General features: G+C 37.3%; 1 protein-coding gene across 1 annotated transcript; it reads left to right on the top strand.

Annotated features, from left to right (window-relative positions):
• The first annotated feature begins 5428 nt into the window (after positions 1-5428).
• si:dkey-103j14.5 (isoaspartyl peptidase/L-asparaginase) lies at positions 5429-14215 on the top strand. Its single transcript, XM_047352101.1, has 7 exons — positions 5429-5518; positions 6774-6970; positions 8402-8544; positions 9633-9796; positions 12054-12172; positions 12712-12822; positions 13162-14215. Exons 2-7 carry the CDS (start codon positions 6784-6786, stop codon positions 13368-13370), a joined length of 933 nt encoding a protein of 310 aa, XP_047208057.1. The 5' UTR covers positions 5429-5518; positions 6774-6783; the 3' UTR covers positions 13371-14215.
• The last annotated feature ends 366 nt before the right edge of the window (positions 14216-14581 follow it).

Raw genomic sequence — 14581 nt, forward strand, 5'->3', positions numbered from 1 at the left:
GAGGCAGGATGTTGTCAGATAAAAAAAAAAAAAATTATAGAAAAGGTGGCCTTTAAACATCTAAAAAAGCTGAACATTTGTTCTAGTTGGCCTTTTGAGCATTGTAGTAAAAAATGACTTCTTATAATATATGGCCAGTTCACCTTTTTAATTGTGTTTTAAACCCTTTAAAATTCAAGTTGTGGTTTTTGTCAGTTACCCAATTTACAACAGGCTGTGCTCACTGAGAGAATAAGCTTATGTTCCCTTGTCGTTGTTCATGGAGCTGAACTCAGCTTGAGATTTGTGTGAAGAGTTGTTTGTTCTTAATAATCAGAACTCTTCCAAAGTATAAGCAAACTAAGTTACTGCTTGGGACCCCCAGGGTAGCAGTGGACCCCAAAGAGAGCCTGACTTCCCAAACATACTATATATTAAAAGAAACTTCTGATCTGTAGTAATACGAATTAATACTTGGGCTACCTTGAAATAATATTATAATAGTATTTTGTTTTAATGTAAACATCAAGTTCAAAATAATCTAAAATTATAAGTGCTCATAGTGACGGAAATCCTCATAGTCTGATATAAATGTTACCCGCCATGATTTGATGCAGATAATTAATCATTTCTGCAGCTTGTGTATGTTTGTAGTCTTATTTCATGCATAAATGATGCAAACAAAGCTTGATAAATACCTGACAGTTTACATGTTTGTTTGTAACAAACATTACCTGGTACCTAGAGTAAACCATGACCTTCTACATTGAAAAGCTGCACGTGGACATGACTGTCAGGCCGAATGAGAAAATCAAAGAAAAAAATGCAGTTAATCACTATGTATTTTTGTTTAGAAAGTTCAGTGACTAATTCGAGGATCAAACAAAAACGTGTAAAGGATTTCAAATCATGAAAATGAGGGTGCTGAATGCCCAACTAAAAGACGGTGCTTTGGTGCCTGGGGTGTTATTGTCTTAACTGGAAGTATGCAAAGAAAAATATATATAAATATATATATATATATGTATATATAAAAAAAAATATATATATATATATATAGTTGCAAATTTGTAAATAATGTGCTGAATTTTTAAAATATTCTAATGCTTGTCACACTATTACAGGCAACAACAAGAATAATTGTGAGAAGAGTGGCTCTGTGGTTTTAACTCCAACTGGGCTTCCAAATAAAATTCTGCTCTGGTCCCCATTCACTCTGTGGTAATGTTCTTTCACAAACCTTTTGAGGCCTTTATGGGAAAGCTGAAATTAAATAACCCATGGATGGACTATTTACTAATTAGGTGACTTCTGAAGATGCTCCTGGATTTTACTTTAGGGTGTCAGAGTAAAGGGAGCTGAATATAAATGCAGGCCACAGTTACCAGGTTTTTATTCAACATTGTTTATTATTTCCCACATCTGTAAAATGCAAAACACTAAAACAGCAGCTTAGTAAATGCTTAGCATAGTTTAAAATTTAAAACATAGTTTTATTTTAAGTGTGGCATACACACTTAAAATTCACAAATAAAGGTGCTATTAAAATAATAATTATAAAAAATTAAAAATGAAAGCCTATATACAATAGAAAACTGTAATCAAATATTAAAAACAGGTATTATATGTATCTGGCTATTTAACGGTTACTAAGAACATTCTTTAAGACTTAAAATGCAGTATCATAGATGTCAGTACCATGAGGATGTCTGGCCCATATGAAAAGCCTCCCTAGTATTGTTGTAATATTAAGTTGAATCTTAAAGTCATCTTCTGCCCAGCATGTTGGCTGCCTAACTCACTCACAAATGAGATTTTAGCAGATGAGCCTGGTGAAGGACCAATTCTAGCTTCACTTGACCTTTAGAGTCGTGTCTCTTCCCACTGATCAGAACCATAAAGACGACGGGGGAGCTACAGACAAACATTTCACAAGTGTGTGTTAATTATTTTGTTGTTATTTATGTTTCCTCCTCTAATAGGGTGATTTGTTTACTGTGTAAATTAAACGTTTCATTATTAGAAACATTCAGGGACACACAATTGGAAAGAAATTTCAATCTTGCAAACGTTGATGTGATCTCTGGCACATAACAATTAAACTGAATAAAACAGAAAGAAAATGTACAGCTCTTAAACTTGCTACACATCGGCTAAATCTTTGGTTATTAACAATGATTTTTTTAGGGTTATAAAGAGCCTGGAAGTTAGATTCACTGTAACTGCCCTGTTTTGGATAGACTGTGGACCAAATACAGGACAAACGCAAACACAAAAACACAAACAATGCACATCTCTCCTTAGGGGAAATTAAGAATCACCAGTTAAATAAACTCGATTGTTTTTGTACAAGGGTAGGAAGCTGAATTAACATGGACAACACTCCTGAATGCATGGAGAGAACATAGACACTCTTCACACAATGGTTTGCACATAAATTACGTCAGACACCTTTTAGATCTATCCATCCATCTATAGTTTTCCATTTGTGTGGGACCATGTCATGGTCTCCCCATCATCATATTCTAGATCATTCTGGAGGATCCGAAGGCATTTCCAAGCCAGGAGGAGCAAATAGTCTGTCCAGTGGGTTCTGGGTCGGCCCAGGTTTTCCTTCCAGTAGGATGTGTGCAAAAATCATCCAAAGGAGTTCACCCAAGAAGCATTCTGATTAGATCCCAGAACCATTTCGTTTGACTCCTTTCAAAACTGAGGAACGACAGCTCTCCTCTAGTTAATAAGTATGTTATTCTGGATGGGCTTTTGGTGGTTGTATTGCTGTAGGTGTGGATATCAGTCAGCTTTTTACTCTTCACTGCAAACATGGTATTGTCTGTCAGGGTTTTCTGCGTTAATACTGTTGTATCTGCCACAACTTGTGCAATATTTGGTCAGAGGCAGACGTTTCAGGAGACAATAAAGTACCCTTCATCTTATAAACGTCTGCAAAGCTGTGTTTCACCATGTTACAATATACTGTATCCTTACTTTTCTGCATAAGGAGGCTATGAATGAGCCAGTATTAATCAAAAAATCACATTTGCATCATCATTTTTGTTATCAGCTAGCTACTCGTCTTCTGAAATGAAGCACACCATATGTGTCATTGCAAGGTTAAACAATAGACCAGACCAGTGTGATCTTTAGGTGTAAACTGACGTAGTCCCAGTCCAATTTGTGATTACAATTATTCAAACTGTTATTTCTGTACTCGCCATAAATGTGTTGTTGATTTGTTTTAACGCTGTAACTGTATATGATGGTTGTTGTTTTTGATTAAAAAATTGATAGCTGGATATGTTACTCTGTTTAGACCTGAACTCTTTTCAGTCCGACTGCCTAAAATGTTCTGGTACTGGAAAGTAGTTCATTTATTAAGCATGTTCGTGCCGCCCTCTATTGTTCAAAGTGCAGCACTACAATTTCCAGAGAAACAAAATTGTAGTGCTGGTACAGTGGGTTATGCCCTCTACTGGTCAAATTGCAACACTACACATTCCAGTGGAACAAAGCTGTCATGTCAGAAGATGTCATGCGAAAAGGTTTTAGAGCTGCAGACTGGGTAAAATATTGCGTTTCTTTGAAATCTAATTTCTCAACAATTTTTTGTTTTGTTTTTGAAAAACAAAATCTAGTTTTCTGACCTCTAACCTTTGTATCTATTTCATTGTTTTAATTTATTTTTTAAAGTTATGTGCCTCACCACCGTCTCTCATAACTGTAGAATGAAAATTCTTTACAAGTGATTGCATCCAGGCCCTCTATATTGCACGATCTATTTATAAAAAAAGTAAACAGTGAGAAATTCTTAACGTTGGTATTTTACAGTATTACATTTTTAATACTTGAGTTTATTGAGATGTAGCCTAAAGCAGCATTTGTTTATTTAAGATGTTGGTTATCTTAATGCATTGGGGAATGTTTTTAGAGGATTCAGTTCATAATACCACCTATACATTTGTTTTAGAATTAAATTTGTCATAATTGTTTGAGATTTTGTGTGTGAAGACATTAGGAACAACTAAACATAAAATGTATTCCAATTATTTGATTGGGAAAAGCATCAAATGTGCAAGGTGGGTAAAAATTACATTTTGTTTTTCTTTTCTCTTTTTTAATTTCTTCTGACTTATCAAAGTTGCAATAATAAAGCTATATTCATTTCAAATATGCATTTTCTATATTTAGGCTGAGAGAAGTTTAAACCACCATAGATGTACCTTGTAAGCACATATAAAACATAAATATGTTTTAGGCAAATAGTTCTTATTTGACTTTATGTCTTTACTTGCAAATAAACTAAATATGAATTGTCAAAAGAATCTTTGTTATTAGTTGAGATGATTGTTCTCAGAGCACTTTACCATTTGTTTTCAACATGTATCAGCTAAGTTGTTTGTACTGTACCTCTTTCAATATTTTTGTGTTCCTTTTTAAACTTCTTTATATAACAACTGTCCCTTCAATTTCTCACCACTGATGTGCAGTGAATATTCCTTAGAAATATTTGAGCATGCAAGCTATTCTCTCTCGATGCTGCTAAAAAAAAACAACAAAAAAAAAACAAGTAGCGAATCTCTTGGTTTTTCAAAGTATAGAAATAGTTTAAGTGTTGTTATGACAGTGTGGCTTACAAAGCATTACACAGCATGTTCTTTATTTCAGGATGTCAGTATGTATAGATTATTCAGGTCACAATTTGGCATCTTACAAGTTTACTTTAAAATTTATCTGTTGACAGTTTTTGTGCTCTAGATTATGGATTTGTGTTTGAAGACTTGCCACACAATTTGTTCTGAAATAATCCCAATTAAAGGATAGAATAGAAAAAGGATATTAAATGGTAGTAACAACATTTTGTTTCTTTTGTGTTTTTTTATTGTAAGTTTGTTTTTGTAGCAAATTTACATCAGTTCAATTTGTGTTTGTGGCATAATTTTTCAAAAAAAAAAAAAAAATTGAAAATAGATTAAGTTTGTCATTGTGACATAATTGGCACTATCACACAGAGTTGAAAACTCCTGTTTGTGAATTTTATGTTTTCAGTAGTTGTGAATGTGACATTCTAGTTTATATAGTCATTAGATATAGTGGAGTCATTATCCTTACAATAATTTGGACCTAAGTGTTTTCTAAAAAGCAAATACTAATCTTCCCCTCTTAGTCCAGGCCTTGGAAGAACATTTTTATCGTAAAAATGAAGTCCTTCAGATGTTCCTTCTGAAGCAAATAGTTACGTTTCCATTTTATTTGACTTTGCAAATGAAATCTGAATATGCATAATTATTAACTTGATAATGTAGTCATCTAGGTTAGTGTTTTCCACTCTGTTTTCAACAGGCATCACTATTACTGAAAAATATATATATACCACTTTATTTTAAAAGTGTAGGTACAGATTTTGAAATTTCCAGTCGGAAGTCTTGTCATCTTTTATATAAGAGGTGACGTCAGAGTGGTGCACGAGTTACCCCTCGCACTCTCATGGTGTCGGTACACCTTCTCTTGTGAAAGAAGATTGGAAATCATAACATAACAGGTAACGAAATTTTCAAATGTCATTGTCGCTGCATGCGTATTTAACAAACTGTACGAAGTGAATAGCAAACAAGTTTTAAGTCCCCTTTGTTTGTAAAATCAGCGCTACGTCATCTACTGTACTAAAAAGTTAACTTTACTCATTAAAACATTTACATTTAAGCAAGATGCGAATTACAGAGAGAAAGGTGGGCTTCATCCCCAGAATTATAAGGTTTACATCCCCAAAAAGGGTAAAAATACCTGAGGTAAGGCTGAGGTATAAAACATTTATCTCATGATATTTGCACATTTATAGTAGGTGTGTAATAAGTGGAAGAGATTTCAGACCCCCACATAAAGTTGGACATACCACACACCTGCCGTTTATTTTACCTACCTGCACGTTATTACTGCTACAGAAATTCCTCAATCAGCTGATTCATAGTACGTAGAAAAATTCTTTTTTTAAATTATTAACTTTAAGATAAATTTTCAGAGTTATTTACATTCCACAAAGTCTCTTAGGGTGCATGCAAATCTTTTTTTTAAGTTAAACTTTTGCAGGCTCTAGCGAGCAGATTCTGTTTTCCTTACCAGTTGAAGTTAGCATAAGATTTGTACTCTCTTTTTGGCTGCTGTATAAATGGCGCGGCTATGCTGAACTGGCGAATTTAAAACTCCGAATCACATGTGAACTTCAGTCTTGTAGGGTTTTTTTTTCTGAAAGAGCAAGGTGGAAAAAATGACAATAGTTTGAAAAAAGCTTATACATATCCCTCCAATATACTGTATGTGGTTAATGCAAATAACTGCTGGATTGAATATTATGTATTGTAACTGAAACACAATCCAATGAGTTACTGAAATACCGGCCTGTTAATATTTAAATCCAAACTAAGCAACCAAAAAATATTTTAGCTGCTGCTTTGCAGAACATGGTGTGTGAACCATGTAGGAGTACAGCTGTATTTGTAGATAAATGACTTACTTCAGTTCAAATTTCAAAGTTCAATGTTGCTCTTTGTAGTTATAAATGCAGTTTATTATGCCCTTCAGTTAAAGGTGCAAATGAAACAGCTCAAAGGTAGCCTTTGTAAAAGTACAATATAACAAACAAATTATCTGTTTTGTATTGTATTCATTTACAATCAGCTATATCAAATGTAACACATTACACACATAGTACATGTCAGTAAAATGTAATGGGATTGTTTTGACATTTTTGTCTGTGCCTTTAATACACTTTATAAGTGAGAATCCACCTTTTCCTGCAGGATCCGAAAGATGCCAATGGTGTTGGTTGTTCATGGTGGGGCCTGGGCTATACCAGATGAGCTGGCCCCAGCCTCTGTTGATGGAGTAAAAGCCGCAGCACGCCATGGATCTTCAGTGCTCAAAAGTGGGGGAAGTGCACTGGATGGTGTTGAGGCTGCAGTGAGGGCTTTGGAAGACAACACTGTGTTTAATGCAGGTGTATAAATTATCCATTTGTCGCTTCAGGGTGCATTTACACCACTTAGTTTGAATGCACCGCACCCTTAACAATTTATTAGTAATGCAAACTCATAACTCATACATCAGTAATGCAGAAAAGAGCTGACAATACCCATTTACTATATTATGCAATCTACATTTATCAGAACACTGTCTCCATCTGCTGGTGTTGATACTAGAGTTGTTAAAATAATTGGTATTTTGAAATAATAATTTCTAGAAAAAAATGAATAATTTAAAATGCTCATTTGCGTCGAAATCAATACAAACCGAGCAATTCACATTTGCCCAAATTATCATACTTCTTCCAGTCTCGTCTCATCTTGTTGTCTTCCGCTTCATCCGGGACTGAGTCGTGGGGGAAGCAGACTCAGCAGAGACGCCCAGACGTCCCTCTCCCCAGACACCTCCTCCAGCTCCTCTGGGGAGAGCCCAAGACGTTCCCAGGCCAGCCGAGAGACATAGTCCCTCCAGCGTATCCTGGGCCATCCCCCGGGCCTCCTCCTGGTGGGACGTGCCTGGAACACCTCCCGAGGAAGGCGTCCAGGAGGCATCCGGTATAGATGCCCGAGCCACCTCAACTGGCTCCTCTCGATGTGGAGGAGCAGCGGCTCTACTCCGAGCCCCTCCCGGATGGCCGAGCTCCTCACCCTATCTCTAAGGGAGTGCCCGGCCACCCTACGGGGGAAATTGAAAATTTTCTCTAATATTAGAGAAGAACATGATCTTGATAATTCAGTTTTATAACATCTGAAATTCTATTTTATATTGAATGATGGCTTAAACAGGCGTCTCTTGAAAATAAGACCTTGTGTCTCAATGGGACTCATCTGTATAAATGAATGTGTACTTCATTTTTATAGTCGCCCATTATCTCGACCCCGCTTGTTCTTGCAGGGTCATAGGGGTCTGGTGCCTATGTCCAGTGGTCATTGAGCGAGAGGCAGGGTACACCTTAGATAGGTCGTCAGTCCATCACAGGTCAACACATGACACAAATGACACAAAGGACAACTATGTACACGCACAATCATACGTAAGGTCAATTTAGAGTATTCAGTTGACCTAACAGTCATGTGTTTGGACTGTGGAAAGAAGCCGGAGTACCCAGAGAGAAACCATGCATGACTCCTTGCAAAAAAGACCGCAACAGTGCTACAAATTGCGCCACCATGCAGCCTGTTGCCATAGTTAAATTCAATATGAGCCTAAATGCAGCCATAAACTTATAACCCTCTGAAGTTTGGAGACTTTAGAGATTTTTATAGATCTGGCCAAGGAACAGAAAAACTGGTTATTATTAATGCTTTATTGTCGACATATGAGGAAGTAGTTGCTGAATTATATGTTTTCCTTCTGCACACACACATTACAAAAATGTAAAAATTGTTTTTACTTTTTCCTTTAGGGCATGGAGCAACACTAAACATTGATGGAGAAGTGGAGCTGGATGCCATCATTATGGACGGCAGGACACTTGCCAGTGGTGCCGTGTCTTGTGTAAAAAACATCGCTAACCCTGTCTCGCTAGCAAGGGCAGTCATGGAAAAGGTCTTGTTTTCTAATTTTAGAATGTTTTGTTGTGTTGTATTCTCTTTCTCTCTCTAAGAAAATAAAGCACAACTAAAATAGTGCTTTAAACACCATGAGTATTAGTGAAAGATAGGGGTCCTTCTTCAATATTTTTGTTCATTAAGCATTATAAACCTCAAATAGCATCATAGGATTTTTAGCATGCAATAACAGAAGACAAACCTGCCAGTTATCAGAGATTTGGTTGCAGAGGTAACAGGTCCAGAAGGGAAACCCAGACATCTCTATCCTCAGTTAAACACTAAAACTCATTGTAATCTCATCCTGGCATTTCCAGGCCACAGGGGCTAGTTCCCTCAAGCAAGTTCAATGTTTGCTCTAGGTTTCCTCCCAGAGGGAAGTGCCTTTGGAGATTTGAGGACTTGAGAAAACTCTCTTGGAGGTGTAAATTAAAAATCTACTGAACATAGTATTCTGTCAGACATTCACAGTTCTCCCTTGCCACTCAATTAAGTTTAACTGATCTGTCTGGCTGCCTCTCCGACCACAAGATCCACCTCATTGTGGGGTTTTTATCAATTAAAAGTTCTACACATGAGTTTAGAACTGTTAACCAGGGCAGAAATCAAACAACAAAACACTGCTCAGAATCAAAATTGGGAAGGCCATTCCTTCCACTCAAAATTCTCCATGTGACTCGATAATTGTCCACTTTGGCATCGAAGTCCCTCAGGTGCATAAGAACATCACTGGATAGCAACCGTTCCAGAACACCATCCAGACACTACAAGAAGGCTGAGTAAACTGAGTTACTGAATTGTCAGAACCTCCCCTCTTACAACTAGCTGGAGAGACCTCCAATTCTGAGGCACTCAGCCAGAGGCTTATGAATATCACCAAACCTATGACGTAATGATGTGGGAGGTTGTCCCGCTCCTCTCTAGAATTTCAGGACAATGTCACATCATATGGGGTATTCAAACCCCTCCAAAAGTTATAGTTCTTTTGAGATATTTTAGAGTGATATACGGTCTAACTATAATAAATGTAACATATCTTCATTTTCCTAAATATTTTTATGTGTTTGCTGTTGTGAAAATTTTCAGACGTCCCACGTAATGCTGGCAGGCAAAGGTGCGAACCAGTTTGCGGAGAGCGTCGGCGTCAACACAGTTCCCACTGATAAACTAGTGACTGAATATGAGAAGAAAGAATGGGAAAAGCACAAGAAATACATTTCTGGAGTAATGGAAGCATTCAACACAAAGTGGTATGCCATTTTGTGATCAATTGTTCTAATCCTTATCAAACCATAGGTTTTGCTCTTGTTTGGTCACTCAATCAGGCAATAATAACCGAGTGTCTATTGCACTTGTCTAGTTTTTTTTTTTTTTTTTATATATATATATAATTTATATCTAATAATAAATGCAACAACACTTATACAGGTCCTTCTCAAAATATTAGCATATTGTGATAAAGTTCATTATTTTCCATAATGTCATGATGAAAATTTAACATTCATATATTTTAGATTCATTGCACACTAACTGAAATATTTCAGGTCTTTTATTGTCTTAATACGGATGATTTTGGCATACAGCTCATGAAAACCCAAAATTCCTTTCTCACAAAATTAGCATATCATTAAAAGGGTCTCTAAACGAGCTATGAACCTAATCATCTGAATCAACGAGTTAACTCTAAACACCTGCAAAAGATTCCTGAGGCCTTTAAAACTCCCAGCCTGGTTCATCACTCAAAACCCCAATCATGGGTAAGACTGCCGACCTGACTGCTGTCCAGAAGGCCACTATTGACACCCTCAAGCAAGAAGGTAAGACACAGAAAGAAATTTCTGAACGAATAGGCTGTTCCCAGAGTGCTGTATCAAGGCACCTCAGTGGGAAGTCTGTGGGAAGGAAAAAGTGTGGCAGAAAACGCTGCACAACGAGAAGAGGTGACCGGACCCTGAGGAAGATTGTGGAGAAGGGCCGATTCCAGACCTTGGGGGACCTGCGGAAGCAGTGGACTGAGTCTGGAGTAGAAACATCCAGAGCCACCGTGCACAAGCATGTGCAGGAAATGGGCTACAGGTGCCGCATTCCCCAGGTCAAGCCACTTTTGAACCAGAAACAGCGGCAGAAGAGCCTGACCTGGGCTACAGAGAAGCAGCACTGGACTGTTGCTCAGTGGTCCAAAGTACTTTTTTCGGATGAAAGCAAATTCTGCATGTCATTCGGAAATCAAGGTGCCAGAGTCTGGAGGAAGACTGGGGAGAAGGAAATGCCAGAAGTCCAGTGTCAAGTACCCACAGTCAGTGATGGTCTGGGTGCCGTGTCAGCTGCTGGTGTTGGTCCACTGTGTTTTATCAAGGGCAGGGTCAATGCAGCTAGCTATCAGGAGATTTTGGAGCACTTCATGCTTCCATCTGCTGAAAAGCTTTATGGACATGAAGATTTCATTTTTCAGCACAACCTGGCACCTGCTCACAGTGACAAAACCACTGGTAAATGGTTTACTGACCATGGTATCACTGTGCTCAATTGGCCTGCCAACTCTCCTGACCTGAACCCCATAGAGAATCTGTGGGATATTGTGAAGAGAACGTTGAGAGACTCAAGACCCAACACTCTGGATGAGCTAAAGACCGCTATCGAAGCATCCTGGGCCTCCATAAGACCTCAGCAGTGCCACAGGCTGATTGCCTCCATGCCACGCCGCATTGAAGCAGTCATTTCTGCAAAAGGATTCCCGACCAAGTATTGAGTGCATAACTGTACATGATTATTTGAAGGTTGACGTTTTTTGTATTAAAAACACTTTTCTTTTATTGGTCGGATTAAATATGCTAATTTTGTGAGATAGGAATTTTGGGTTTTCATGAGCTGTATGCCAAAATCATCCGTATTAAGACAATAAAAGACCTGAAATATTTCAGTTAGTGTGCAATGAATCTAAAATATATGAATGTTAAATTTTCATCATGACATTATGGAAAATAATGAACTTTATCACAATATGCTAATTTTTTGAGAAGGACCTGTACAGATTAGTTGGAATTTAGAAGACTCTGAGCCCAACTAGAGCTGCACAATTTAAAAAAGAAAATTACATTATATTTTTGTTAAATAGTTTAATGACACTTTTGATTATGTTTAACACATTTTCCTCTGTACTCTGTTTATCATCATCAGTGTCTCCACGACTCTGAGCTTTCTGTTCTTAAAAAAAACAAAGATCCATACCAGTTTTGGTAATACAGGATAGTAAACGTCAATCTTAGTGGCCACATATATTGATTGCACAGCATCTGAAATTCTATAGATTTGCAAATATTGCGTTCAATCAGTCTTTTGCAAATATGGTATTGCCCACATTGATGTTGTGACTTGATATGTTATGCAGAATTAGGGCCAACATAAAATGTCCTCACACACAGTACGCAGCTCTAAATTAGCTGTGTGTATACAGTATGCTGAGTACACATTTTATTTTTGAGTTAATATAAACTTTTCTCATGCAAGGGCCCATGATACTGTTGGGGCAGTAGCTGTGGACTGTGCTGGGAACGTTGCATGTGCAACATCAACTGGAGGCATAAGGAATAAAATGGTTGGCAGAGTTGGAGATTCTCCTTGCATTGGTATGGTATAATTTACATTCCAAAATAATATTTATTGAACTCATTATTTTGCAGAGATTAAATTTAGAATAGCAAAATGCTTTAATGGTTAGACACTGACTTATAAAATATTCACATTTTCGTCATAGCATCTGCTTCCAAATAATTATGCTTGTTGCATCTGAAAATGTTTTCATATTTGCAAACTTTAACATAATGCATTACCGTAGCGTGGCCCTAGGATAAACAATGCTTGCGTTTAGTCAAAAACTTTACAGTCTCTTTTTTTTTTTATGGCACCATAGGCCTTTTTTCTAATAGTAAGTAGACAGGAAAGAGGGGCAAAGAGAGGGGTAGACATTTGGCAAAGGTCATCAGGTCTGATACTTGAACCCAGGACAGCCACACCGAGGACTATAGCCTCTGCACATGGTCACATGCTTAACCCCTACACCACCAGCACCACACCCACAGTCTCTCGTTTTTTTCATGAGATTTTTTATTGTGTGAAAAAAAAAAAAAAAAAAATAGTTTTCCTTATGTTTTGTCTTGTAAATAAGGCTGTGGAGGATATGCAGACAACTCAAGTGGTGCTGTATCGTGTACTGGACATGGAGAATCTATTCTTAAAGTGACACTGGCCAGACTCATCCTGTCACATGTTGAACAAGGTAAAATAACGCTCACTTCAGCAGTACTAAAACACAGGGCACATAGAGTAAATTTTTGCCTATGATTGAGCATTTTTAGCACAGTACAATTCAAAATTAAAGTTGCATGAATTTGTATGCTTCTTTTGTAGTTTTACAAATCATAAGTAATCACTGTCCTTTTCTGAGTTACTTTCAAAAAGTTCAGGTCTTTTTTTCATGGGAATGTTTTATTTGTACCAATCTTTATCAAATTCAGATTTTTTAATGTAGATTTAGTGTAATTAAATGATTACAATGATTGAATGTCTAGTTATTCAAGAAATTAGAGCTCTTTTATTTCCTTGTGTGTTGTCATAGGAAGGTCAGTAGCAGATGCCTCACAGTTGTCCCTGCAGCACATGGGTGAACGTGTCCAAGGAGCAGGTGGTGCAATCGTAGTTTCTCCATCAGGGCAGTGGGCTGCCACATTCACCACCGAGCGGATGGCTTGGGCAGCTGCTGAAGATGATGTGCTGTGGTTTGGATTAAACCCAAACGAGAGGCTGAAAGAGAAACTGTCCCAATAGATGGTTTTTTAAAATTGTTTTGATTACTAAATGACATGGATTTCAGAAATAGTGTGTTCTCCTTTTATATCAGGGTTTTTATTTCACTTGATGCATATCAGTGCACGTTAATTAGACTTAATTTGACAATAATTAAATAAGTTCTTTTTTTAACTAATGAAAAATATTCAGTCACTGTGTAAAATAAAAATAAAATTATATCATATTTAAATCTAATTAACACAACAACTCATTTGGGAGGCCATGTTTCCAGAGTGGCTAGCTCCTGTCATACAACTTTATGGATGGGGGATGGTATTACCTGGAACAATTAGTACAAGAAAACTATTGGAAGGTGAACAAACAACTGGACCCGGGGCAGAGACTGAGAGTCTCAGAGGACACAAGTTGTTGTTATGTCATTTTAACTGGGATATGAGCTGATCCCAGGAACAATACTTTCACCATTCTTGGGAAACTAAAGATTGTGTAAACTTCAGACCCTAAAGTGTAAAACAAGTACAACAGAGACACATTGGTTTGTTTGTTTAGTTTATTATTATTATTTTTTTACCTTTTTTGACTTTTAGAGATCCTTCGTGTATGCTCCCTAAGGTTTATATGTTGATGAAATCCTGAAATCTACCTGAACATTACATAAAACAATGGTGTTTTATTTCCATTCTTCAGGTTGTGGTTTTCTGAAGGTTCTGAGTGTACCTTGCTTTTGTAGACCTGATTCAGATGGTTAAAAAAAAAAAGCTCCTCAGCATGTCATCCAGCTTTGTAGATTGATCAGATCATTTAAATCACTTGTATTAAACCAGGAAAAAAGAAATAAAAGAAGAAATTCCTAAGGACTGGAATTGGAAACCACTGTCCTAAAACTCAACAGAACACCCTATCAAATATTTATATTACTACTATTGCACTACTACTACTACTGCACTAAAGATCTCCGAGGAAGATGTAAACAGGCTCTTTCAGCGCATGAAAACAAAGAAAGCTGGAGGACCTGATAACGTCTCCCCATCATGCCCGGAAGCCTGCGCACATCAACTCGCTCCAATCTTCACAAGGATCTTCAACAAGTCACTGGAGAAATGTGATGTCCCCTCCTGCCTAAAACGATCCACCATCATCCCGGTTCCAAAGAAACCCACCATCGTAGGATTAAATGACTACAGGCCTATAGCCCTGACGTCTGTGGTCATGAAATCCTTTGAGCGGCT

This window comes from Girardinichthys multiradiatus, chromosome 22, assembly GCF_021462225.1.
Source record: "Girardinichthys multiradiatus isolate DD_20200921_A chromosome 22, DD_fGirMul_XY1, whole genome shotgun sequence".
NCBI classification, from domain to species: domain Eukaryota; kingdom Metazoa; phylum Chordata; class Actinopteri; order Cyprinodontiformes; family Goodeidae; genus Girardinichthys; species Girardinichthys multiradiatus.

Bases quoted from the DNA above. Each gene is read 5' to 3' on its own strand.
- si:dkey-103j14.5 (XM_047352101.1), top strand. From the start codon at position 6,784: ATGCCAATGGTGTTGGTTGTTCATGGTGGGGCCTGGGCTATACCAGAT. The intron at 8,545-9,632 runs GTCTTGTTTTCT...GAAAATTTTCAG, and splicing joins CAAGGGCAGTCATGGAAAAG to ACGTCCCACGTAATGCTGGC. The intron at 12,823-13,161 runs GTAAAATAACGC...GTGTTGTCATAG, and splicing joins CCTGTCACATGTTGAACAAG to GAAGGTCAGTAGCAGATGCC.